Source organism: Embiotoca jacksoni, unplaced genomic scaffold, assembly GCF_022577435.1.
Source record: "Embiotoca jacksoni isolate LCO1_2020_lvr unplaced genomic scaffold, fEmbJac1.0.p SCAF_2, whole genome shotgun sequence".
NCBI lineage: Eukaryota > Metazoa > Chordata > Actinopteri > Embiotocidae > Embiotoca > Embiotoca jacksoni.
The window spans coordinates 24684234-24711818 of record NW_027185340.1 but is presented as its reverse complement, the minus strand read 5'-3'; the positions used below and the strand labels follow the sequence as shown (position 1 = coordinate 24711818).

The following is a 27585-nucleotide window of genomic DNA, read 5'->3' as shown; positions in this document are numbered from 1 at the left end:
GAATTGTGTTAAAGATATTATAGAGATTATATTGCCTCTTTTAATTAATTACAATCAATTTCAGTCTAATAGTCAAACATTATGCAACATACCAAACACATGGAAATCAGCATAGCCTATCTTCACGTAAATGTATGCGAAAATAAGCAGTATTGCAAACACTTCTTCGTCCAAAATTGTAAAAGATTATGTAAAAAGAACCCATACAGTTTCACAAAGACATCCTTTGCTATTATCATAGATATAAAGTGACTGTATTTCAACGTTATTATGGTTAGATCTCAATGAAGGCAGCTACAGACATGTATGTCTGTACTGCTTTAAAAGGCTCCTGCGGAAGACGACACCGGTTTGAAGGCGTTCGGGTTTGTGGGCGGTTCAAGAGGAACAAAAACACCTTCTCTCCAGCTCAGAGTGGCCCATCTGATTAACAAACGATCTTTGGACAGCCGTGTGTTTGTCAGCGATGTCAGAGACATCTTTGTTTGAGTGACTCCTCTTGCAGTGAGACGACCTTCGGTCCGGTCAGCTGACACCGACCGTTGAGCTGCCTGAGACCAGCCGGTGTTGACGCCGTCACGGACATCAACTCTTCTCTTCACCTTCAGGTTGGAAACGTCGCTCGTGTTTGCGGGATGCTGACATGTTCTGATTCAGCCTGCGAGCGATGAATGAAACGAGCCCGGAGCGGACCGGACTGACACCGGCGGAGGTTCTGTTCACCTCGAGCTGCCGAGCCCTTGTCGGGCAGGTCGGAGGATGGAGCCGCGGCTGAGCGGGGACGGCAAGTCGTCCGTGTCCTGGTTCCTCCTCGGCCCGGCTCTCCTCCTCTCCCTCCTGGCTGGACCGGCGAGCTGCCACGAGACCTGCCGACACCGAACCGAGCCTCCCAGCCAGGTGAGCCGAGCTAACACAGCTAGCATCCGCTGCGTTGGCGAAGTCACGTCTCTGTGTAACAAGACTGTCTAACCCGGTCCGTCAGGGGCTCCACGAACCTCCTCCATCAGAACCTCCTCCATTAGAACCTCCTCCATTAGAACCTCCTCCAATAGAACCTCCTCCATCAGAACCTCCTCCAATAGAACCTCCTCCAATAGAACCTCCTCCATTAGAACCTCCTCCATCAGAACCTCCTCCAATAGAACCTCCTCCATTAGAACCTCCTCCATCAGAACCTCCTCCATTAGAACCTCCTCCGATAGAACCTCCTCCATCAGAACCTCCTCCATTAGAACCTCCTCCAATAGAACCTCCTCCATCAGAACCTCCTCCATCAGAACCTCCTCCATCAGAACCTCCTCCATTAGAACCTCCTCCATTATGAAGTGAGCAGTTTGTGTTTGTGACTCATTAAACATCAGGACAGAGTTGAGTTAGCTACCTGAATGAGATTTACCAGCAAGCTAACAGGCTAACATTGAGCTACTTTGTTCCAAAGAGGGTTTAATGTGTTCAAATGTAAAGTAGTATATATACTTTATATATATATATAGTATATAATAAAGTAGTATATATACTTTATATATATATATATATATATAAAGTATATATACTACTTTATATATATATATATATATATATATATATATATATATATATATATATAATATAAAGTAGTATATATACTTTATATATACTTCTTTATAGTATATAATAAAGTAGTATTATATATATATATATATATATATATATATAGTATATATAAAGTAGTATATATACTTTATATATACTACTTTATAGTATATAATAAAGTAGTATATATATTACTTTGTATTATATATATATATATATATATATAAAGTATAATAAAGTAGTATATATACTACTTTGTATTATATATATATATATATATATATATATATAAAGTATATATACTACTTTATTATATACTATATATATATATAAAGTATATATACTACTTTATTATATACTATAAAGTAGTATATACACTTTATATATAATATAAAGTAGTGTCTTTAATATAAAGTAATGTCTTTAATGTGAAAGTTAAAGTAAATTAAAGTAGTGATTCATCAGGTTTAACTCGTCATTAAAGTAGTTAAAGTAGATTCATCAGTTTAACTCTTCAACCTCATCCTGTGTTCCCCAGCAACAACATAAAGACCACACCCGGGTACATTTCTTAAGAATAAATGTGTCATCTTCGCAAATGGCCAAAACTGCATCTTCTAACCTTTTATTCACAGTTAAACATAAAGTAAACAAAAATTGTGGTAATCCACACATACACTTTGCGACTAAAATCATTTACAACACAAGTAACACTTCCGGATAATTTTTTTCAAAATAGAAGCATCACTTTGGCAAAACTAACATGGACCAAAAAATAATAAGGCACCAAAATTGACTCGTACATTGTTCGCAGTGTGTTTTATAGTGGAGATTGTTGGGTAGTCCTTTTTCAATAACTTGTTTTACCCTTAGATTCCTGTCTCAGGGATGGGCACTGCATTTTCAGAAAAATAATTATTCTGCAACGTTTCAAAAACCCCAGAAAGTGGATTAACAACATTTCTTCTTATTTTGAATTTATTTCTTCCAACTATCACCAAAAGCTTATCTCTGTTACCCGAATGAAGTTAAATTTTTGATGTAATGAAGCCCAAATAAAACAGAATTTTCTGAGGCTTTCACTGTTATTGTTTGGTGCATTTTACATTTGAAAAAAATAAAACTTACGGAGTTATTGTTTATTGGTTGTCTCGAGCATTATTTTGGCATCACTTGTTGGTTGACATATGCGTCAATACTGATAAAGCTGTCGCCACATAAAATCATCCAACAACAATGGTAATATTGGATTTTAATGACTGTTGCATCAATGCAATGCTTTTTTGGGTATTCACTTCCCTGGATGAACATCCACAGCCTCATACGATCATTTAATTAAATTAATTTGAATTTGAATATCCAGACATTTCACTGTTTCAATATTCTTTTGTAAGGAATCGCAGCTATGCAGTAACCCAAAGTAGTATGGTTGCTAAATGATAAAGAAAAAGTTTCTTTGAACTGTTTTTAGGTTTATTTTAGTTTCTGCTGACTTTGTTTAGGTTGTCCATCATGTGTACCTGAAGCCTGAACGTTTGACGAAGAGAAGCTCCCCTGACGATCTTCAGCTGAAGATAAAGATAATCTACGACAACAGTGTTGACAAGTAAGTGCTTCAGCAGCCGACGGCTGTCAGTGATATGAACAGGAAGAGTAAAAATAAGCTTTTAAAAGTAGTCAAAACCATTTTCACCAGAGTCAGACCATAGACAGTTATTTCAGATTGCACTGTCATCAAACTCATAAAAACTACTTTGAAGTTGTAGCCTGAGATTTTGTAGTCTGTGATTCAGACAACGCTTGTACTCACTTCGCCACTGCAGTTCTTAGTTGTACGTAATTTCTTTCTGTCTGTAGCCTGATATGCTCTCTCTCCACAGACTTTCTGCAGACAAGAGGAGACTGGTGAAGGTGAGGAGACACCTGATATGTTTCGCACTTTTTGTTATAGTTACAAAAAGATCAACTGCTAACCTGTGCGATGACGATCTTTGCTGCGTGACTGCAACACCTGTGACGTTAGCTACAGGTGTGTGTTGGGACGTTTTAAAGCTTATGTTTGGGTTGAATGCTGGTATGTCTGTTACTGCGACTGAGGAAGTAATACAGCTGTCATAGGCAGACACACCTGCTGACCAAGAACCCCACATCCTAGCCTCAATGCTAACTGGAATGGGATTAAAATAATTCAATCACGCATCTCTTCGAGACGTTATTAGACTGAGTTGATCAAATTCGGATGTGAATCATTTCGTTGGGGTTTTGATGCTTGAAACTATTTATCTACCATATTAAAGCTATATCAGTAGCGAGGGAGTCGGCGACAGCACAGCCTATGAAATGTTTCTGTAGCTACTGTCTATGTTCTTACTGACCTGTAAAGGTTGAAGGGATGTAGCATTGTACACATCAGGACATTTGGACATCACTGTTGGCTAACCTAACTTGTGTGTGTGTGTGTGTGTGTGTGTGTGTGTGTGTGTGTGTGTGTGTGTGTGTGTCTTCTCAGGATAAGTTGTTTCCACAGGCCATCGACTACCTGCAGAGGGCCTTCAGTGTGCGGCGCAGGGTGGGGCCTGTACTGCTCAGCAGGTATGTGGGCCCTCCCATCACCATGTTTTTAATCTGAATTTAATTTGCGGGTCCAATAATCCAATAATTTGACTCCCTCTGCAGGTAAAAAACACCTGATTTGAAATTAAAAAGCCTTAGTGTGAGAAAATGTAATGTTTGAATATGTCACATATAATGTTAGAAGATATTTTCGAATCTTTTTGTAAGTCTGACTTGTGAAAAATGGAGGCTGATGGGATCTGTAGGCACTGTCTCATGCGGTCAAGCATGTTGGCATCTTCTTTGTTCTCCAACCATGTGGTTGTAGGCTGTATCCCAACAGCGGACACCACATGGCGGCCTGATGCTGACAGAGTATTAATGCTGCAGTGTGTCTTTATGGGAAGGCACAGGAGGCATATTCTGCTCTTAGTCCTGCTGATAGCATGGATTACACCAAGGTGAAAACTGCGGTGTTAAAAGCATACGAGTTGGTCACCGACATGTATAGGCAGCGGTTTAGGAATTGGAGGAAGGGTGACAGGCAGACTCATGTAGACTTTGCATATGAGAGCACATCCTTTTGCCTTGTTGACATGGTTTCCTGTTTGGTTGTGGGGGCTGACCCTCTCCATGGACACCCAGGCTCCTGGCAGCCTTTGACTTTTTGTTTAATTGTGTCTTCTTGTCATTTTTGCAGTTTTTGCTTTTTGCATTAAAATGTGAACTTCCTCCAGTTTTAACATGTGGACCTCCCGTCATTGTTATGGCCTGAATGAGCCAGTCATAACAATCAGAAAATTTAATTAAAGCTGCAAGCAGTGATGTACGGGCCCTCGCACTCCCGCGCGCTGCCTCCCCGAAGCCGTCTACCCGACGTGCAGCGTGCGAGGGACCGCGTATCCCCGCTTAAAGTTGCTATTTTTGTCTCGTTTCCTGTCTCCAGCAGGGGGCGCTGGCGAGCCGTTTGGTCACGCCCCCTCGCAAAACACATCAAATGTATCGTCTCACCACGCCGGAAGTATGTCACACGTTTCGTGAGGTTTCAAGCATCCTTTGACCTTAAACATCAACTTCCTGTGTCTCGGCGAGACATCCAACTTTACCACATCGTCACGGCGACGCCCATTGACAAAGTCGAACGAATGTCTCAATATATCATCAATTACATGTTTAGGTTATTGTGACCCGACTTTAGGTTCATGGGATCAACCAGCTCAACGTAGAATGTGAAAGTATGAGAAGTGTCATTTCCAGTGGCCAACAGGGGGCGCTATGACTATGAGCGAATATTACCACACAGGGGTCTTCAGGGCGGGGCTGTTATCATACCTGTGATGTTTGAAGAAGGTCGGTCCATGTACATAAGATTTAAAGCAACTCGTAGTTTCATGGCGAGACGCTCAAAATGGCCGCCTCTCACGGGCACACACATCGACGAAAACGAATTATTTTGATAACTTTTAATCCCAAACATGTTTTCTATCCAGAGAAACTAAATTCAAGTCGGTCCGACAAAATCCCTCGAAGGAGTTCAACAACGTACAACGTGTCAGAATCGCCCAAAATGGCGACTAAATTCAAAATGGTGGACTTCCTGTCGAGTTGACGTAACGTTGCAATGTAACTTTTTTGTGCATCTTGGTGTGATACACGTGATTTGGTGAATTTAGGTGAATGTGGGCGCCGGGGCATCTCTTTAGGGGGCGCTCTCGAGCCATTTGGCTGCGCCCACTCGCGACTCCACTAGAATAAGACATTTTTCGCCGGGAGACAAATGTGTATCCACTTTCATGAGTTTTTGAATATGATAAAGCCTCCAAAAAGAAAAATCACTTTACGTAAGAATAATAATAATAAGAAGAACATCTTTACGAAAAACAATAGTTATGCAGAATGGCCCAAATCAGAACAATATACATGTATTGTACATGTATATATACACACATGACCTACCTACCTTACATGTAGCATTGTATTATAATTATTGGTGCTTTCAGTTTGCGAATACAAGCTTTGCCTTTATTGCTCGGTTTGACAGTGGATGTTATCAAGCCTTTGACAACCTCAAGCTGCTCTAACATTTGGTACTACGTGCATGATGTTTGTTCAGATTTTTCTTTCTCTTGTTAAAATCAGGGAGGCCACAGCGAAAATGGTGATTTTGTTTAAGATACATTTTATTTTGTCTCTGTCTACTCAGACAATGTGCAACCAACCAGTACATGAGGAAGAGAGATGACCCTCATCGCTACTGCCAGGACGCCTGTGCAGACATCACCCGGTGTGGTCCCGTCATTGTACCACAGCACCACCTGCAGGTCAGCAAGGGCCTCAGATATTGTGAATAATTCAAAAAACAAAATCAAAGAGTCCACATTCATGCCCGCAGCAGTGTTACGTTGTTAAGGCTGGGCGATATGGCCTAAAAATAATATCGCAATATATATCGCGATATTTTAAAATATTTTCGAAAGCCCTTCAGAAATGGGGAGAGACAGAGACACACAGCCGGATGGAGTGAGAGAAGCATAAAATCAAGGTGTATCTCGTGCCGGCAGCAGCTTTGTACTCGATGTTAGTCATTTAATACATCCCACGTAGAATAAACTGTGATACATCAAGTATATTCAACATATTGCCCACCCCTACGTTGTACTTAGCGCTAAATGCTAATGTCAAATAACATGCTGACGTTTAGCAGGTGAAGTGATCACGAGCTTAATTAAGCATGTTAAATAATTGCAAATTAGGGCTTAAGTAATGGCAAAGCTAAGTAAAACAAGTGAGATAAAAGGGGTAGATATTAGCCCCAGGAGTTGGTGAAGACCAAAACAAGAGCTAAAAGAGAGTTGGAATTGGATCAGGTGATTTGTGTTTTTGAATTTCTAGACCTGTACAGTAACAAGTTACCCTCACCAGACAAAAGCCAACCTATTTTCTTGATGAGATGCCAGCTAGCAGATGCAGCTGCCAAGTCTACAAAAACACTGTGGGAGTATCTGAAACATTACACCTGTGAGAATGGAGACGGATGCCGACAGTGCGCAGTGGAGCAATAAACATGAATTCGCTACATTAAACCGCTCAATAATAAGAAAAGAACGAACCGAAGCAGTTGGAAAATCACAACGTTAACTGGATCCTTTAAAAAATGGACTGAAGGAGTGCAAAGCCAAACTGGTTGATGTCGAGCTGGAGCTTTGTGGTACACAGGGAGAAAACAGAAAGGCTGGACAAAATTTGCCGAAGATTTAATATCAGAGTCTTTGGCCTTGACAAAGATGTGGAATTAATTAGCAGAATTAATTGAATCATTCCTGAAAGAGATATTGAAAAAAAAAATATCCCAGGCCAACCTGAAGCAGAATTTGCACAGAGTTGGGCTCGCTACATAAACTGGTTCCATACCGATCAACGTTATGATAAAAATGTATGCATGTAAAATATACAAAGTGGTGCCAAAACCAAAGACTAAAAAGTATATTGCCAATCCTAAGTAAGATGATGGAAAGAATTGGGTATGAAGAAATTCAGAGTTACTTTTCCAATAACAATATAATCACACATTTCCAACATGCATACAGACAGAAGCATTATACAGCCACGGCCTTGGCTCAAATGGTTGATGATTGGCTTATTGGAATAGATGACAGGAAAATTATTGGTAATGAGTTAATGTTGGAAACATTTTAATGTTACGGTTTTAATCAATCTTAACTACTATGGATTAAAAGTTATTTGACTGATAGAAAACAAACATGTACTTCAATGGAAGACAGGGAGTGCCTCAAAGAAGTTGTGTAGGGCCATTCTTGTACACAGTTTTCACTAATGATCTTCCATCTTCGTATTAAAAAAGGCACGTATTTCAATGTATGCTGATGACTCCACAATATATTTAGCAGAAGACACAATTGGTGATTTAAAAGAAAATCTAGATCGGGAGTTGAAGTCTGTGGTAGAAAGGATCAAAAGTAACAGACTCATTTTAAATGTGTCTAAAACCACCAGTGTAGTAATTGAATCAAAGCTCGATCTCAGTATAAACAATGTCAATTAAGCAGGTAGAAGAAACCAAACTTTTGGGAGTGATCATAGACAATAAATTAATATAGGAAAGCACATACAGAAATTGGTAACTAAAATGGGAAACACTGTCAATAATAAGAGATAATAAGAGATGTGCAAGATATTTGACACAACAAACTAGTAAACAAATAATTGAGGCTTAGGTTTTTGTCTCACTTGGATTATTGTTCAATTGTTTGGTCCAATACTTTACTAGGTAATTTAAGAAAACTGCAATTGGTCCAAAATAATGCAGCGCGTGTAGCTCTTACTTGTGGGTTGAGAAGTAACGTTACTAAAATGTTTGGTTTTAAGTGAAATGTAGATTGCTGTAGTCGTTGATGGTTTTCATTAGGAACCTCATAACAACAAAGACCCCACTTACTTTATACAGAAAAATATTGCTTAGTGCAGACGCTTGCAAGTATTTACCTCGTCACGCAGCTGGAGGTTGTTTCACTTTACCAAGATCCAAAATGAAAAATCAGCTCAATGTACAGTAATTTACAGAGCAATAAAAAAAATGTATCCTGAAAATCACATCATATAAATGTTATAAATTGATTTGCATTTGATTGTGTGAAATAAGTATTTGATCCCCTAGCAAAACATGACTCAGTACTTGGTGGAGAAACCGTTGTTGGCAAGCACAGAGGTCAGATGTTTCTTGTAGTTGGTCACCAGGTTTGAATCATCTCAGGAGGGATTTTGTTCACTCCTCTTTGCAGATCCTCCAAATCCTGAAGGTTTCGAGACTGTCGCTTGGTAACTCGAAGCTTCAGATCCCTCCACAGATTTTCTGTGGGATTAAGGTCCGCAGACTGGCTCGGCCACTCCATGACCTTAATGTGCTTCTTTTAAAGCCACTCCTTTGTTGCCTTAGCCGTCGTGGCATTGTCGTGCTGGAAGACCCATCCACGACCCATTTTCAGTGTCCTGGCTGAGGGAAGGAGGTTGTCGCCCAAGATTTCCCGGTCCATGGCCCCGTCCATCCTCCCTCCGGATCGGTGAAGTCATCCTGTCTGCTTAGCAGAGAAACAGCCCCAAAGCATAATGTTTCCACCTCCATGCTGGATGGTGGGGACGGTGTTCTTGGGGTTATAGTCAGCATTTCTCTTCCTCCAAACACGAGTTGTTGCCAAAGAGCTCGATTTTGGTCTCATCTGACCACATCACCTTTTCCAAGCCTTCTCTGAATCATTCAGGTGTTCATTGGCAAACCTCAGACTGGCGCTGCAGGATTTTAATCCATTACAGCGTAGTGTGTTACCAATGGTTTTCTTGGAGACTGTGGCCCTAGCTGTCTTGAGAGCATTAACAAGTTCCTCCCGTGTAGTTCTGGGCTGATCCCTCACCTTTCTCATGATCATCGATACCCCACGAGGCGAGATCTTGCGTGGAGCCCCAGACCGAGGGTGATCGATGCTCATTTTATGTGTCTTCCATTTCCAAATAATCGCAGTTGTCTCCTTCTCACCAATCTGCTTGCCGATGGTCTTGTAGCCCATTCCAGCCTTGTGCAGGTCTACAATCCTGTCCCCGACGTCCTTAGACAGCTCTTTGGTCTCCATGGTGGAGAGGTTGGAATCTGATGGATTGATTCTGTGGACAGGTGTCTTTTATACAGTTAACAAGTTGAGATTCTGAGTACTTTCTTAAAGTGAAAGGACGAATCCAACTGGTCTGTGGGAGCCACAATTCTTGCTGGTTGGTAGGGGATCTAATACTTATTTCACACAATCAAATGCAAATCAATTTATAACTTTTATATGATGTGAATTTCTGTATTTTTTTGTATTTTTTATATTCTGTCTCTGTTAAAATAAACCTGCCATTACAATTATAGACCGTTCATTTCTTTGTCAGTGGGCAAACTTACAAAAGCAGCAAGGGATCACATAATTATTTCCTTCACTGTAGTTTTAAAAAAATATTAAAAGAGCACTGCCTAATGAAGAAATCCCAGTAACTCTTAAGCATTCTGGGTATGTTATGGGCTTTTATGTTAAATTACGATATTTTAGTTGATCGTGGTAGTTTCAATCGTAGCTTTTCTGCGTTTTTCTCATTTAAATTGCGTCAATTGTTTACTGTTTTTTTTGGTTTGTAAAACAATGTGTTGTGTTTGTGTATTTTATATATTGTGTAAAGCGTATTGTCACTATGTCAAGTATGAAGACTGGGATTACAGCCTCTCCATCTGTTGTCTGTTTTTACTGGTGAACATTTAGGGCTCACTATTAAGAATCCAGGGTTAAAACTTATCATCAGACATGACAGACACATGCAGAGGTTATTGAACGTTATATGTTGTAAAGTGAGGAGTTTTACTTTCAGACTTTGGTCCCTTTCCTCACTCTTGTTCTTTGTGTATCACTCTTAGCAATGCAAGGTGTGCAGTGAGTCTGGGAAGTCATGTGGCCCCACGGGGCCCCCGGATGGTCCCGGAGTGGAGGGGTCTGACTTTGTGCTGTATGTCAGCGGCATCACCACAGAACGCTGTGGACAGGAGAACATAGTGGCCTACGCTGCTTACTGCCAGCTGGAGGCTGAGCTGGACAGGTGGGAGGCCAAAACCTTTTAACAATCAGTTTTGGTTGAGATGAGTAAACAGATATGTTTACCTGATATGTCTTGTTAAGGTTAGATTGTTTTTTGTATTGTTTTGATTAGGGATGGGCGATATAGGCTAAAGATAATATTGCGATAATTTGAAATATTCTCTAAAGCACTTTAGAAATGTTTCATTTAAGCCTTAGATGCATTAAAATACCACCAGTATGATGATTCCTGTTTATATGCATTAGTGGTTTATATTGGAACAATTTTAAACTTGCACGTAAAAAAGGTGAAATTACAACCAAGTCAAATTTCACAAAACAGTATTTATTCAACGACAATCCAATTGGTTCTTTTAGGTTTTTTGAGAGAAAAAAAAACAACATAACATGTACTGTAGCCTATATAAATTAACATTCTTGAGAGGCAACTGCAGCAGGATTATTTTGAGCAGGACTTTATCTTTGACAGTGTTTTACAGTTTACCTGCAGCCCCCTCATCCCTGAATGATTGATCTGTCCCTGCCCTGAGTAATATAAAACTGAAACTGTGTCTGAACCACAGCTCGGATGACGCCCTGACCATTTTAGACCGAATTCATAAATGCAGCCATAACTATCAGCTGGTTAATTCTTAACTTGTTTTGTGAACCCATGTCGATATTTAGTTGACTCCGTGTGTGGCTGCAGGCTGCTTCATACTGAAGCACTGACACATGAACATAGAGCTTGTCTGTAACTTTCATCTCTTTGCCTGTACGTGACGGACTTTCTGGATGTCTCCACAGATTACTTATGTTTCAGCTTTTACACGCAAGCGATTGTTAACATTGACTGTAATGATGATTAACTGCACTTTTGTACATATATTCTCTCTGATGCTCTCTTTGCTTACTATTTCTTTTTACTTTTAGTACGAACTACAGCTACCCTTAAAAAGTATCTACTCTTGCATGTAGTGTGTACAATTGGGACATACTACTTCATCATAAAAATGTGTTTTGAACTTTGACCCACTTTGTCATATCCGTCGCGATCGATAGCGCAACGCTTGTGGTGAAAAGAAAAAGGATGCGATTTGGAACGAGTAGGCTTCCTTTTAATGGTTCTTGTTCTTGTTCTTCTTGTTCTTCTTGTTCTTCTTCTTCTTCTTGTTCTTCTTCTTCTTCTTCTTCTTCTTGTTCTTTTTCTTCTTCTTCTTCTTCTTCTTCTTCTCCTTCTCCTACTTCTCCTTCTCCTTCTCCTACTTCTCCTTCTCCTTCTCCTACTTCTTCTTCTTCTTCTTCTTCTTCTTCTCCTCCTGCTTCTTCTTCTCCTCCTGCTTCTTCTTCTCCTACTTCTTCTTCTTTTTCTCCTACTTCTTCTTCTTCTTCTTGTTCTTCTTCTTCTCCTTCTCCTACTTCTTCTTCTTTTTCTCCTCCTGCTTCTTCTTCTCCTCCTTCTTCTTCTCCTCCTACTTCTTCTTCTTCTCCTCCTACTTCTTCTTCTTCTCCTACTTCTTCTTCTTTTTCTCCTACTTCTTCTTCTCCTACTTCTTCTTCTTCTCCTACTTCTCCTTCTTCTTCTTCTCCTACTTCTTCTTCTTCTTCTCCTCCTACTTCTTCTTCTTCTTCTCCTTCTTCTCCTTCTCCTTCTTCTCCTTCTCCTTCTCCTACTTCTTCTTCTTCTTCTCCTACTTCTTCTTCTTCTTCTCCTACTTCTTCTTCTTCTCCTACTTCTCCTTCTTCTTCTTCTTCTCCTACTTCTTCTTCTTCTCCTCCTACTTCTTCTTCTTCTTCTTCTCCTACTTCTTCTTCTTCTTCTTCTCCTCACATATGCTGCTATACATCATTATATTCGATATATCGCTCACCCCTAGTATCGATTATTATCCTACTTTTAAGACTTGAGACAGTTTAGATTAGTCCTACACGTTTCAGTGTAGGACTAAAAAAAACGAATAGTTTGACCTAGTGTGTGTGTGTGTGTGTGTGTGTGTGTGTGTGTGTGTGTGTGTGTTCAGACCAATTGCAGGCTACGCCAACCTATGTCCCTCCATGATCTCCTCTCAGCCTCAGGAGTTTGAAGGGATGCTCTCCACAGTCAAACATGAGATCATCCACGCACTGGTCAGTACAGCTGCATTGTTCTTCCCGTCTTCTGTCAAATTGTGCGATTTATTGTTGTAAAGAAACTCTCAGAACTCATCACAGATGAGCTGGTACCTGACCTTTAACCCTCATTAGATTTTAGGGCTGGGCTGAATTACACTTCATCTTTTCTAACTTTCTATACTTGCTATACTTACAGAAGGCCCCCTGATGAAATATTTTAAAGTACATTTTGTTGACTTTTTCAGCTCGCAATTTTTACTGCAATATTTTATTTTGTAGTATTGCTACTCAATTGTTCCTGAAGAGGGCAGGATACAGTGCATACCTGCAGATACACACCAACACAGCTCTGGCTCTAAACTACTAGTGAGTAAAGCCTGGTCACACCAGAAAGCAGCACAGCAAAATTTGTGTGACCGTCTTTTGTGAAACAGTTAGTGCTTGAGGTGGTGAGCTAACTGTAGCATGTTGGGAACATGTTAGTGTTTGTCAGTGGGAACATCTGTTGGAGCTTATTTGTATTTTTTCTGTACAAGACCGTTTACTGTCCTGCTGGAATTTTATTCTCAGGATTCATTATTTTATGCAATAAAGAGCAGACAAAAGGTCTCATGTCAACACAGATTATTCATGTTTTTAATTTAAAAAAAAAATAGTTTTTATATTATGTCAACTTTTTGGCACAGCCCAACCAGCCAAAACAAAGTAGAAAGAAATATAAATACATAAATAGATCGAGATACAAATACAGCTACTTTGTCAGCGTACTCGTTGTAGGTTATATTATCATAGTGTACAGAATTGGTTACAGAACATATTAACAGCATACTCATAACAGACCACCATATTACCAGCGCCTCCCTTCAGTTTTGCTTATTGTCGTGTAACACGAGGGACAGACAGATCTATACACCACTTTTATTTTAAATATTAATTGTAGCTGCTCTAATATGGATTCCTGTTAGTCAGCATCTGCTGTCAGAGTTCACCAAAGTCAACAGAAAAGCAAAAAAAAGTCTGGTGTTACCAGGCTTTAACCAGGCTCACAACAGAATCTTTGTGGATTATCTCTGTGGATGTGGACCGAGTCCTTTAAATTGGGTCTGTGTGCTGTTTGCGCTCTGTCCACCAGGGGTTTTCAGCAGGTCTGTTTGCCTTCTACCACGATGATGACGGCAAACCTCTGACTCCTCGCTTCGCCAGTGGCCTGCCCGCCTTCAACGAGAGGTGAATACAGTTTGTGTCAAACTCTACCTGATGGCAAATCATCTCATTCTGCAGGGGTGCAAACTATATATCAGTGTCTGGATGTGCCACAAATCCAGGACACTTTCTCACCTCCACATGTCTGACAAATCACAGCATCAATTCAGTGTTTAGCCTGTTGCTTATTACATTTCTGGCAAAAAGCACTTCTGTTGTACTCTGATGCTTTTATCAGCTAAAATCCTGCTACATCTGCTTTACTGTGCTACCTCTAACTTCTAATCTTGAACCTGTGTGCCAGCCTGGGTCTGTACCAGTGGAGTGAAGCAGTGATAAGGAGGGTCAGCAGACTGTGGGACATCAAAGGAGGAGTGATGGTCCGACACCAAGTGCACGTCCTCGTCACTCCTCGTGTTGTGGTAAGAAGCAGTTTGTAAAGGTCACAGTTTCAACCTTAATATAAAGACATAATTTAAATTTAAATTGGTTAATAAATATATTTTCTGACACCTGTCTGAATCTCGGGTCTGCTGTCGTTTCTAGTCTCTTTGTGTTCGTATTGTATCTTTTTGTAGTCGCTTTACGTCTCTTTTGCATATTTTGTAGGCATTTTTGTATATTTGTCGGAATCTTGTATCTTTTTAGTTATTTTGTATTTCTTTGTAGTTGTTTTGAATCAATTTGTTCCGGTTTAGCCTGTTTTTTTTTATCCTTTGTCTAAGCTGATGGTTTTAGAAGAAAGAATAAGTCACTTTATACCGAGGCTCAGGCCCAGGGGTCCCCTGACCTTTGCCCTTTAGACCTGCTCAGTTATTCATGCAGGTTGCCAGGTCTTGTTAGTTGATTATTTGTTTAACAAGGAGTTATATATACTAGACTTAGCTGGGAAGTGCTGACAGAAATGTAATATAGATGTCAGATTAGAGGTGGAAAAGATGGAGCTGATGTCCCTGTAGTTTAGTTATTATACCTGATGTCAGGAAGTGACTGAGCTGTATATGTGTTGTTCTGTTCCAGGAGGAGGCGAGGAGACATTTTAACTGTCCCATCTTGGAGGGGATGGAGCTGGAGAACCAGGGAGGGACAGGAACTGAACTCAACCACTGGGAGAAACGGCTGCTGGAGGTCAGCACACATTCTTCTGTGGCTTTTTGATAGTGAACAGTTTTTTTTATTTTACTTTGTGTTGATCCCTTGTTACTCCCTCAGAATGAAGCGATGACGGGCTCCCACACTCAGAACCGGGTGTTTTCTCGGCTGACGCTGGCCATCATGGAGGACAGCGGCTGGTACCGAGCCAACTACAGCCTTGCTCAGAGGCTGGACTGGGGCCGTGGCCTCGGCTGTGACTTTGTCATGAAGAGCTGCAAGTTCTGGATGGATAGACAGAGACAAAGGTCACTATAACTCTGTGAAACTTCTCTTCAGATGAAGCGTTGCTGTTTTTAGACCCTCATGACCTGCTTTTATTTTAAAGCTTGCAGCGTTAGTGGGATTTCAGTTTAAATGTGTTCAGGCATGTGCTCAGACTGTGAAAGACTTCCCATGGAGCCCAGTGTCATGTATGTTAGAGAAAAGAATGAAGAGAAAACAGGCTCAAAACAAAATGTCAGTTAATCTGCATGTCAGCCAAATGGTGTTTTTATCATCTGATTTTGAGCTGCATTTCGGCATCATTGGTTTTATTCATCAGATTTTCATCTTCTAACTAAAAAAACTATAAATTCTGGACTTAAAAAAAAAAGAAAAAAAGAATAACCTTACAAGCAGTGTTTGTGTTGTATTTGATGTTGCAGGCGACATGTGGTGACTCCGTACTGCGACACAGTACGAGCCTCTCCCCTGCAGCTGACCTGCAGACAGGACCAGCTGGCTGTGGCCGTCTGCAACCTGCAGAAATACCCCCAGGAGCTGCCGCTGGAGTACCAGGTAGACAACTGGGAGCACTGACTGGACACTCATACTGTGTGGTGACCATCTCAGCAGAGCAGGCGGGGGGAGATTTCCCTGGGACCTTTTTTGGTGTCCTAACAGTCCCCTTAAAGATTAGACCAACTTTTGCAGAATCTTGTGCAACGCTGTCGACCAGATTGAATCTGACAATCACATGATTAGTTACAATAGCACAGAGGTCGATCCATTCCACATCTTTGAAATATAGAAATGAAAAAAAACCGAATTAAGCACCCTCCTGTGCCTTCACATTTTGCAATAAATCATGTAAATATTCTGTTAGAGCTATTTAATATTTGGTATTTTAGTTAGAGAAGAATTTATGTTAATTCATTATCAGAATAGTTAACTGATGGACCACTTATGATATGATCTCACTTTTTTGCGCTACTGTATATGCAAATGAACACAGACATCATGTGACTATACGTTGTAAAAGTAGATTAACATGTAAACATGTACAGAAAGGCGAGTAGAAAGATGTTTAAAAACAACAGGCTCTTTACACAATGAAACGTCCTCGCAGAAAGGACCCTCATTTTAATGCACCGTCACCGAGAAAGTTTTGACGTATTTCACATTTCGTCACCTTCCTAAAATAATGGCTTAAGTCATTTTTTCTGTTTTTTCAGAAAACACAAAAAACTTAACCAAATGTTGATTATGATATTTATTAATAATTTCAATCAAAAAGGTTACAACAATAGATGACTATTGACATACTAGTAACAATGTTTGTCAATTATGTCACATAAGAGGAATAAATGACTTAGGGACATTTTTGAACATGCCTTTGAGACTTAAGCAATTTTAGACCTTTAACACTGTCATCAATAAAGCATAACTAACAAACTAACTCAACATAATGCTGAGGAAGCATGTGCATCTCCTCACTTCTCCCTCCAGCTCTTCTTTCCTGGGTTCTTGACTGATGCCTATTGATGTGGCAAATTGTCCATATTGTATTATATTTATAAAAAAAAAAAAAAAAAAAGGACATGTTCATATGAATTAATTTATCTCGGTATGCTTTAAAAGGCAATTTTCATATTTGCTGTCTTCTTGCATGTGTGCTTGCGTAAATGTGAGGTCGGGGAAGTTACGGGCGGACCCCCCCCACCCCCCCCCACCCCCCCCCCGTCGTCACGAGAATGACCGAAGTGAATGTTTGATTTGTTAAAAGCCATGTAGCCGTCGTGCAGTCGTTCCTCTTGTTGTTGGCTGCTGAAGCGGTCTTGGAAAATATCTGCTGATTTTCTCTCCTTCTTTGGGTTAAACCTGCAGTTGAGCTCCTCCTCGCAGGTTTCCGCTGCCGTCGAGTGTATTCCTCTCTGCACATCCAGACATTTTCAAGAGAACAGTTTTGCCCTTTTTTTTTTTTTTAAATTAAAGTTTAATGTATAGTTTATAGAAGTGATGACACTCGACGGGCATGACGTGTTTCATTGACTGGAGGTCCTGGAACTTTCTCTCCTTGATTGGCAGAGCACATGGAAACATTCTTATCCATGCTATCGGCTCATTTGGCACCTGTACCCTCTGTGGCAGTGCTTCCCACGCAGAGTCCTCCGAAAAGGACAGCTTGAAACGGACCTTGCCTCCACTGCTAAACTGAAGAGCCCGCAAGTGATGCACATTCGGATCTCCAGCTTTTTTTCCTGGTCTGATGCTAATGAAGTAAGATCCATTCAGTTTCAGGAACTCATCATGCTTGAGCACCTTCACATAGTTAGGTGATGGCCTGATTCTTGCAGTCTGGAGTATGATGACATAGTCTCTCGGGGTGAAGATATCCGTAACTATTTTGCGTTCAATAGTACTATGCATGCTGTCACACTCCATTTGTGTGTGCCCTGCAACAAGGTATTTCTGTGTTATTAGTACCCCATATTTCCTTGCAAGCTCAGAGAATGCATTCGCCACACATGCATTGCGGTTCTGATAACCGCAACCGTCGCTCCACACTATGATCTCCTTGAGTTCTGGATGGTCTTTGTTCACACCTTCAAAATGACGATATTGAAGGTGTGCAAATACCTCACTATTCAGGTCGCCCTCCGATTCGTCCCAAATGTAGCAGTACCCTTCCTTTGATCTCAAGTTGAAAAGGGTAAAGTTATGGACCTGCAGTTTCGTTTTGTAATACAGGCTGCTGGCTTGGGTTTTTGGACACAACAGCGTAGCTTGCAAGTCAGTTGTCCAAACGGACTTCTCATTATTCGCAGAATCCTTGTCCCAGGATTTCTCTTGCCTCGCTTCATCTTTTTGGGTGACATGTGCATCATATTCGGCCTTACTGATATTCCCATGCTTGAATGAAACACAAACATCACACTGATCTTTTCGCCGAATGAATACGGAATAGTTCTCTTCATGGAACACATCTGTGAAATATCGTATTTGTAACTTGGCCGTTGGGGCCCTCAGTCCAGCAGTTGCAGCTGCCTGTTGATATTCCCGATGTAGTTGGCAGATGGTTGTCCCGGGGTGAAGGAACTTCTTGTCTTTGTAGGTCTCTGTGCTTCTGCAGTAGTGTGACTCAATAGTGGTCCCTCAACCAGTCCTTAAGGAAATCCTTCACATCAGTTTCAAGCGGCGCTGCTGCTTGTTCGTCATGGTCGATGGTGTCTTTGTTCAGCCAGTGTGTAACAGTTCTTTCAGGGAGACCAAGTGTAGAGGAAAAAAGTGCCTTGCACACGTTGAGACTCGTTCCATCTTGAAGCTTCAGTTGGTAGGACAATGATGAATTGCGTCGGGATCCCTCAGCAACTTTCTTTTGCTTTATGTTAAACTTTGTGACCAAAGTGGTGACGTATAACCGACGTTCTTCCCAGGTGTTCATTGCCCAAATCTTCTGCCGCTGCTCTTCTGTAATGACTTGGCAGTCTCGAGTTGAGACTCGCTGACATAACTTGGAGTTGCAGGGAGGACCCATAGCCTTTGCACTTATTTCTTTGCCACCTTTTCTCTTGTATGACATTCCTTTGAGACGTTTCTCCTTGGATTCATTTTGCTTCCATGTTCCCGGACTAAGGCGTTTATTTATTTTCCTTTGGACCATATTGTTTAAATCAACATCCTCATCCTGCTGTTCTGGAGTTGGTGCCACCATGGTTAGGCTGTCTTCATTTTCAGGGGCAGAGGACACGTCACAGGATGGGGTATAGTCTGGATCGCTGATGACATCATCTTCATCAGATATGTCCTCTTCATGGTGTGGATCAGTCTGCCTGCCATCTTTAACAACATCAACGAGAGTGTTTAAGCTATTGTCTGCTCCATCTGAAACAGTCTCGGCCTGGTACATGCTGCTTCATCTCTTCAACAACGGTCTCATTGTCATTTTCAGTGGATGAGGCCTGATCGGTGTCAGAATTGTCGAGTGCATCTCCTACCGAAATTGAAAACATTTCAACCCTTTGAGGTGTACGGTCACAAATGTGTGATCATTCTGACAAACATTCTTTGCCTTGTGGTCACTTGTATTAAGCTACATCAGGGATTCCCAAAGTGGTGTGCTGACTAAAAAGACTGAATAAAAGACTAACTAACGATGCGATATTTATAGCCTAGCTTATCTTATAGTAAACGTCATCACTTACCGATAGGGGACGAGCCCTGAATCATGGAAATAACTCCAGTGGCTCGGTAGATTTTTGTTCCTCTTGATGCAGCCGCCATCTTGAAAAGCTTGTAAAATTTCCCAAGTCACATTGTCTTTTGACTTTGGCAAAATAAAACGGCCTAAGTCACACTCTTGACATAGGCCGTTATACTACAGGGGTAGAATCGCATGATCTGTTCAACTGAGGCTGTAGGCGATTTTACCAGAGGTGGCCAGCATCATGAGATGATGATTTAGGCACAAAATCATTTTTGTGAAAAAAAATGACTTTTAGGAAAATAACGATTTGTAAATGTCTGAACACTGATGTCTGATGTTATTCACATCCTGAACTGTCGGGCTCAACTCGATCACGTCGGTTCAGGCTCAAAACATTAGATTATTCCAGCAGGTTTGAGAGGGTCGGGTTCTGCCCTGCGAGGGATGAGGGGCCTCTTCCACTGCTGTGGGTTTGATGTGTGTCAGAACTTACAGTTGACGTTAACTTAATGAAAACTCAAACAAAGTCTAGAGGATGCTATAACCTCCAATGTGGTCTGAGCAGATCGGATCTCATTGCATTCACATCTGTACTTTGAGCTGTCTACTTGTGATAGGATCAGCCAGGAAGCATATTAATGTCTGTTGTGAACAGGAATGAGATGTGCTGTGGCCTGTCTGTGTGCTGTCACCGAGTCTCTCTCTCTCTCTCTCTCTCTCTCTCTCGCTCTCTCTCTCTGTGTGTGCGTGTGTGCGTGTGTGCGTGCGTGTGTGTGTGTGTGGCAGTATTTTGAGCAGATTCCAGACGTGGCTGCTGATCAGCTGTCGTACTTCGGTGGCGCTGTGGAGATCGCTGACTTCTGTCCCTTCAGCCAGGAGTTCAGCTGGCACCTCAGTGGAGAGTACCAGAGAAACTCGTACTGCAGAGTGTCAGCGAACCAGCCAGGTACTGTTCACACTGCTGCTGTCACCACCACCATGTTGTTTAAAGAATAACGTTCACTGTTGTCCAAAATACATTTAAAACACAGCACTGACGCACACTGTTGTATCGGGTGTTTTTCATTATAAAAAATATGGGCTTGCTTAGCAAAAAATTGCTAATTTGAAAAAAAGCTCCACAGACTAAAAACAGTGTTCATTTTCACACTTTAGCTTTCACATTTCAGAATTTTAGAGGCTTTCTGAACCCTGCAGACCAAAATCAAGATGGTGCCCTGTATGACTGTAACTAAAATGCATGCAGCATACTGTAGTTCTGCTTTATTTGGGTTTTTCAAATCTCACTGTGGCCTGGCGGAGGGGACAGAAAGACTTATTGTGCTTCACATTTCTCCCATGTCTTCCTCATACATAGAGCCCAATCTTGTTCAGTTTGTCCTTAGAGGTGTTGAGCTGTTTCTGATTGAATATTAACGATATGAGGAAAACTTTCGTGTTGTACTTTGTTTTGTTTTGTTTTATGTATTTATTGTGAAAAATTAACAGAACTTGACAGAGAGGTTGTTCACCTCCATTCAGCTGACCTTAATGTCAGATTCCTGTCAACATCATGAGTTGAACTGAGAGTTCTTTTAAGATGTTTGGGGGACGTTTTCACTTAACTCTGTTGTAAACTGTTTATTATGAATATGCTGTTCACCAGTGCTGCCTGTTTGACCAGTGCGACCTTTCTGTGTGTGGTCAGACTGGTGGAGGAATTATGGAGCGGAGCGGTACGGACCGGACTCTGTGTGTCTCTACCAGAAGTCAGCGTTTGTCATGGAGCAGTGCACCCGGAAGATGACGTACCCTGACTGGGGCTCCGGATGCTACAAGGTGCCGTCAGTTCTCCACAGTTTAGCAGGTTGATGTATATCATCACACACATCGACAGGTTACTGAATGGGCCTACTGGCCACAGGGCCACAGGGCCTACTGGCCACAGGGCCACAGGGCCTACTGGCCACAGGGCCACAGGGCCTACTGGCCACAGGGCCTACTGGCCACAGGGCCACAGGGAGCTGGAGTTATATTCTTACTTGTACTATCAACTTTTTAACAAGGGTTCAGCAGCTATCTTTGATAGCTGTGCTTAAGTTCTTCATTTCTTGAAACAATTATCTACATTCACAGCTTGATGCAACGTCTTTTTTAAACCAAAAATACCTTAAAATTTCAGCAGCTCGGCTAACAACAGCTAGCATCACAACAGATTTAAAGAATACATTTTATGCTTTTTCAAAACATTCAATCCACAATTTAGATTTGACCAAAAAGAAAATATTTATTTATGATCCATTTAGCAGCTCTTTCCAGGGCTTTCAATTTGATTTATCTGTCATCAGTGGAGAGCTCAGGTCACATGATGTCCTATCATGTCTTATCCTTTCTAAATTTTTTACCCAATGTGCTCCATTATGTGATAATAAATAACATATCCATATGATTATTTACACAAGGAACATGTTCCCAGTCTTTTTGCTTAGCTAAACTAGGCTAAGCTAAAAAGCAACGGGCTTATTTAGTAGCTTGTTGCATTCACCCTTCAGACAGGGGGACTCTCTTCACAGAGAAGTGAATGAGCGTGTTGGCCAAAATGTTAGCAAGTTAAATAAGCACTGAACTGAGCCATCATTTAGATCTGTTAAAATATTTTTTGTATCAACAGAATTCTGTCAAGTTTAAATGAAATATACTAAATAAAGTTACTGACAAGTGTAGCATACACATTAAACACACGTGTTATGAGAGTAACAGGTCTCAACAAACCAAATATGGGACAAAGGGTACGTTTGTGAGGGACGATGTGGGACCCATTGAGCGATCGTCTAAAATTGTAATATGTCTCTGCAACTTAAAACATAAAAAAACAAAATGTAATATATTTATATATGTATATATATACATATATATATATATGTACAGGTTGAATGCAACGTTCTGAACTCTCATAAGTGCAGTAAAGCTTCCTACCAGTCTGCTGACCTGCGTGATTGGGATGCTGCACAGTGAGGTACATTTGTCTAATTTAGCTCAGCTCCTGTTCCCTAATCTGTCAATCATCTTTGGGTTTCAGTCTTTCTTGTTGTATTTCCACATGTTAGAAAAGTGTCTCTCCTGCAGTGTTGACTTTGGAAAACTAGACACCTGGTCCACCCACATACTGTATGTCTGCGTGCCGCTCTCTCTGCGCTGCAGGTGTCGTGCTCCCCTCAGGGTCTGACGGTGTACGTTCAGGATCGCTCCTTCCAGTGCAGCCGTAACGGTCAGCTGCTGAGTGTCAGCGTTCGAGTCAACGACTGGGTTTACAAAGGCGTCCTGGTCTGCCCTGCTTGCACTGTCTTCTGTGATGACTGCCCTCTCCCCCACCAGCTCCCGCCCATCAACACCTCCAGGAGTAACCCCATTGGTCAGTCTCACTCACTCTTATCTTACATTTAGCTGCTTCGGATGATGCACTTAAATGGTTTTCTTGGCGTCTCATGGAACAGTTAGTGGATAGTAGTGTCTGAAAAGGCGAACCATTGAAGTGGTAAATGTAATCAAATTTAGAGTCTCAGGCATCAATAATCATTTAAGCACACGTTATTAAAATAACCAAATCTGTATAGTGCACTGTAAAAATGTAATTGACATGTATGTGTTGTTTGTTTGTTTTAGATCCGTGCTCCAGTTCTCCAGGTCTGGCCATTACTCTGTGGCTCCTGCTGCTCAACCTGCTCCCCCTAGTGGCTGGACTGCTGCTGTGTCACCGCAGCTGATAACAAACACACACACTTCCACACTAGGGCAGCTGATCACCTGAAAAGTCTCTTCTTTTTAATTCTCTCTACTCTTTTCCTTCATTCCTAACCTCTGTTATTTTCTCCATCTTTTCTTCTTTGGGATTTTCGCTCATCCATTCCTCTTTACGTCATTCCTCGGACCATTTTGTCCTGTGATATCTTCATCTCTCACCTCTGGCAGGGATTCTTTTATTGAAGCTCCATTCAGGTGCGTTGGCATTTTATAGACCAACCAATTAGATAATTGAACAACTAATTGTACAATTACTAATTGTAATTAACTTTATCATTTAGTTAATAGACAAATACATGAGCACTAGCCTGTTATTACCAAAACCAAATGAATGAATACATTGATCCAGCCACGCTCAATTGATTATTGTTTTCAGTTGTTGCATCCTAGTTGGACTAGTTTAGATAAATTTTGAAATTACTGGAGCAGTCTTTAACCATAATCAGCTTTGACCACCATATGACATATATTGTGTACTAAAACTTTACCACTGCCACCATTGGTGCAGCTCCTTCAACATCAGTCTCACTGGTCACTGATTGGTCCACCCTTCAGAGTGGCTGAGTGAACCTTAATTTGAACACGGTTTTTTTTAGACTGTAATCACAGGGAAGACTGAAGCTGTGAACAAGTCAGGTGGAGGAAGGTGTATACTGTGGCTTTTAAATAACCAGGTTACCGCAGTGCATTTAAACATCTTATATCTGCTGTAGCAGTGATCAGGTTACTTAACTGCATGAAAACAGAACATCTGGAACATCAGTCCTTTGGTTTAACAACAACAACAACAACGCAGATCCATTTTTTGGCCCCAAGACTGCAGACTTTATTTTGGGATTTTTTTTTTTGGGTGCTCATGCTGCAGTAGAAACTTGATGGGTTCACTTTGGCTTCTACCCAGATTTCACAACTTCAACTTGGAATCATCCTGCTTCATTTTCCTTTACACTGTAGTGACCGAAATGGGAGATCTGTATTTTCAGCTTAGTCACAGATCTCTTCATATACATATTTGATGATCATGAGGAAGTGACTGTGGATCATCCCACTTCAAAGCGAGTTTCCATTTCCAATTAGCCCAAACATAGACCAGGAAAAAAACGGTCATGTGATGTCCTGGTGGTTGGATTGTATTAAAGTCACATGTTTCTGTGCAACTGGGTGATTTTAAAGCTACAAAAACATTTTCTTAAACTGTATTTATAAGCTGAGAGAACAATCGTCTCCCTCTAAGTGAGACAATAGAAGGATGTGTGCAGTTTGGTGACAGCAGGAGTCAACTGTTTAACGTTTTATAAGCCTGAAGGATCTTTTACGCAGAAAACTTTTAATGTAAATACAAACTTTTACTGAGAGGAGTTTCCCCAGCCTCCTCCTGACAGGTCACTTAATTTTAAATTCATTACCTCGTTTTTTTTGTCTCAATAGAGTTCATGTCAGATTGATGGAACAATATGGGATGAATCTGTAACTGTTCAGACGCATATGGATGTAACACTGTTGGACTTTAGGGATGGTGTTTTCACTACACGAGTGCTGTTCTTTGGGCACAGTTTCCTCTGGTTTTCTCTCTTTTAGACAAACAACATCTCTTTGCGGGGCTCAGTTTCTTTCTAAACCTTTGTGGTTTTAAAGTGGAAGTTTTTATAATAACTTGATAGTGTGCACACTCAGGCAGCTGTCAGGCCATCAGGATCGTTGACTGTCTCGCTGCAGGTTTTACATTTGCTGCATTATTGGTTAGTAATGATTGTCTTTAAACTGCGGCCCAGTGTGAGAAAGACTGCCTCATTTGAATTCTTTAACATCTTTATCTGTGTAGTTGCTTTAAGCCAAATGAGAACAATGAAGATGAGATGCTGGAGGAAACTATCGCCACAATTCAAGAGTCTGAGATATATTATTTATGTCTGAAGCCGAGTAAATGTCCTTTTAATACTGGATGATGAGAACATTTCAGTGTGTGATTTTTGTGGTGGTGAGCTGTAGTATTGATCGTCTGAAGTGATGATATATTTCCAGGGAAAATGTTTTGGCTGATGAGTCATAATACAAAGAAGCTTTTTCTGCAGTATGATGGTAATTTCATCTCTTTTGTTGTATCAGTGTTCATCATGTTTGTGTGACAAAGTAATCATCAAATTATTTTGTCACACACTATTTTCTAGTATGTTCTGGAGTTTTACAAAAAGGGTTTCATTTCAAAATACTGTTTTCTCCTTTTGGACATTGTTACATTTGAGAACTTACATCTTCATAATTGTTAGTATTCATATCTGCGGTGCTCAGAAGATGAAATTTTAGTCGTGTTAAATTTTCCCCACAAGGAAATTTTTAACCAAATGGAGACATTCATGGTCCCCAGAGGATGACTTAACATGTTCTGGATTATGATCTCAACACTTTTTTTTTACCGATGCAAAACGCTAAACAACTTCATGTGTACAACAACCACATGGAGATGCAACATGACTACAGCAACCCAAAACCTATATCAAAATCAAAGAGAAACTAAACATCTCTAAACAGAAGCAAATTCAATAAAAATAAACACAAAATAGCGTCAAATAAACACAAAATAACTACAAATACAAAAAAACTACAAATGACCCCAAAGAGAAAAAAATAACAAGACATAAAATATTTACAAGGACACAAAAATCTACGAAAAGACAAAATATTTACAAAGGACAAAAATATTTAGGAAGAGGCACAAAATTGCTACAAAAACACAAAATAATAACTATCCTACTAATAAACACAAAATACATACAAATAAAGACAACAATAAAAAAAGACAATTATGAAAACACAAAATAATTAAAAAGACAAAATAACTGCAAAAACACAAAATAACTACAAACTGTTGCAAAACAACCACAAAATGACACAAAATAGCTACAAGCAAAGCGTCACAACAATCACAAATAAACATAAAAATGACCACAATGAGATGCAAAAGGACCACAGACACAAAATGGCAACAAACACATTAAACACATACAAAGAGATGCAAAATAATGTCAAAGATGTAAAATAGTCAAAAAGAGATCAACTAAACACATAAAGATGTAAAGACCTGGAAAGATACTTTAACAAAATAAAATAAATATAGATATACAGGCTATCACATCACTTAGTTAGTTAGTAACTTAAGTAAAACTTTATTTTCAGATAGAACGTAGACAATAAAGTCTTTAATATTTCACACAAAAGAAAACCAGGATGAAAAAGTGAACAAGTTGATTTAGTGATTGGAAAAATGGAGTCGTGTTGCTTTTTCTTTAATCACCTTAATCACTGGTTTGGCTCACTTTTAGCGCCTGTTTTGGAATGAAACTCTTCTTCTCTGGTACTTTAGTGCAGCTTAGTCATTAATGTTCAACTGCAGCGCGATGCTTTTATTTTAAGACTGAACACTTTACATTTGTTCTGCTCGGTGTTTGCACTAAACCAAAAGAACTGGCCTTAATGTCAGAGGACTTTTCTGTTTGGCTGCGTTGGAATGGAGAGAGTTCAGAGTGACTGAATGTCAGAGGTGTTTTTAATTTGATTTATTTAATGAAATCCACAAATGTAGTTTTCTATTAAGTCTGTCATGTGGATGCGTTTGTCTGTTTTCTGTAACTTTTTTCCCCCATTATTATTATTTTATGCAGTAATGCGTCAACAGGAAGCTGGAAACATGATTTATTTGTTTCATTCACCATAGAGCTTCATGTCATTTTTCTAAGTCATGTTCAGATAAAAGGGGAATTTCACCTAAACTGACTGAACTGTAGGAGGTTCAGTTTTCATTTCATTTTTTGTTATGAAGATGCTTAATGTGATGGCTAAAGTTGGACTGTGTTGAAAAGAACTCTCTCATTTCATGATTTTGTTTTGATGATTTTGAAATTCTGATCATGAAAACACAAGATTTGTCTTTTTGTTTCCTGTTAATTTTATGTAGTGATGAGGCTGAGAAAACCTGCTGATCCCTTCAGTACAACACTTCGCATTACTCAGATCATCTTTGTAATATTTATTTAGTTTTTTAGGAAAAGGGCTGCTTTTTAAGACAAATCAAAACTCTAAATAAATGCTGTATGTAACCCTGAAACATCTTTGTTGTCTTGTGTAATTAAGGCCCGAGCACCAAAGGTGCGAAAGCCGTATTGGTATTCGTAAAATTATTATTCTTTTTATCCTGCA

At 40.2% G+C, this 27585-nt stretch overlaps 1 protein-coding gene across 1 annotated transcript; it reads left to right on the top strand.

Moving 5' to 3' along the window:
- The first annotated feature begins 400 nt into the window (after positions 1 to 400).
- Positions 401 to 27487, top strand: lmln (leishmanolysin-like (metallopeptidase M8 family)). The gene is made up of 16 exons (XM_069155174.1): positions 401 to 897; positions 3075 to 3178; positions 3453 to 3483; positions 4082 to 4164; positions 6329 to 6446; positions 10580 to 10758; positions 12758 to 12863; positions 13981 to 14075; positions 14356 to 14473; positions 15072 to 15179; positions 15264 to 15451; positions 15851 to 15983; positions 20398 to 20557; positions 21299 to 21429; positions 22792 to 23002; positions 23254 to 27487. The coding sequence occupies exons 1-16, from the start codon at positions 760 to 762 to the stop codon at positions 23352 to 23354; spliced, it is 2004 nt and encodes a 667-aa protein (XP_069011275.1). The 5' UTR covers positions 401 to 759; the 3' UTR covers positions 23355 to 27487.
- Positions 27488 to 27585: the final 98 nt, after the last annotated feature.

Coding starts and splice junctions, on each gene's coding strand:
- lmln (XM_069155174.1), top strand. CDS start 760: ATGGAGCCGCGGCTGAGCGGGGACGGCAAGTCGTCCGTGTCCTGGTTC. Junction 15,984..20,397: donor AGCTGCCGCTGGAGTACCAG/GTAGACAACTGG, acceptor TGTGTGTGGCAG/TATTTTGAGCAGATTCCAGA. Junction 20,558..21,298: donor AGTGTCAGCGAACCAGCCAG/GTACTGTTCACA, acceptor GTGTGTGGTCAG/ACTGGTGGAGGAATTATGGA.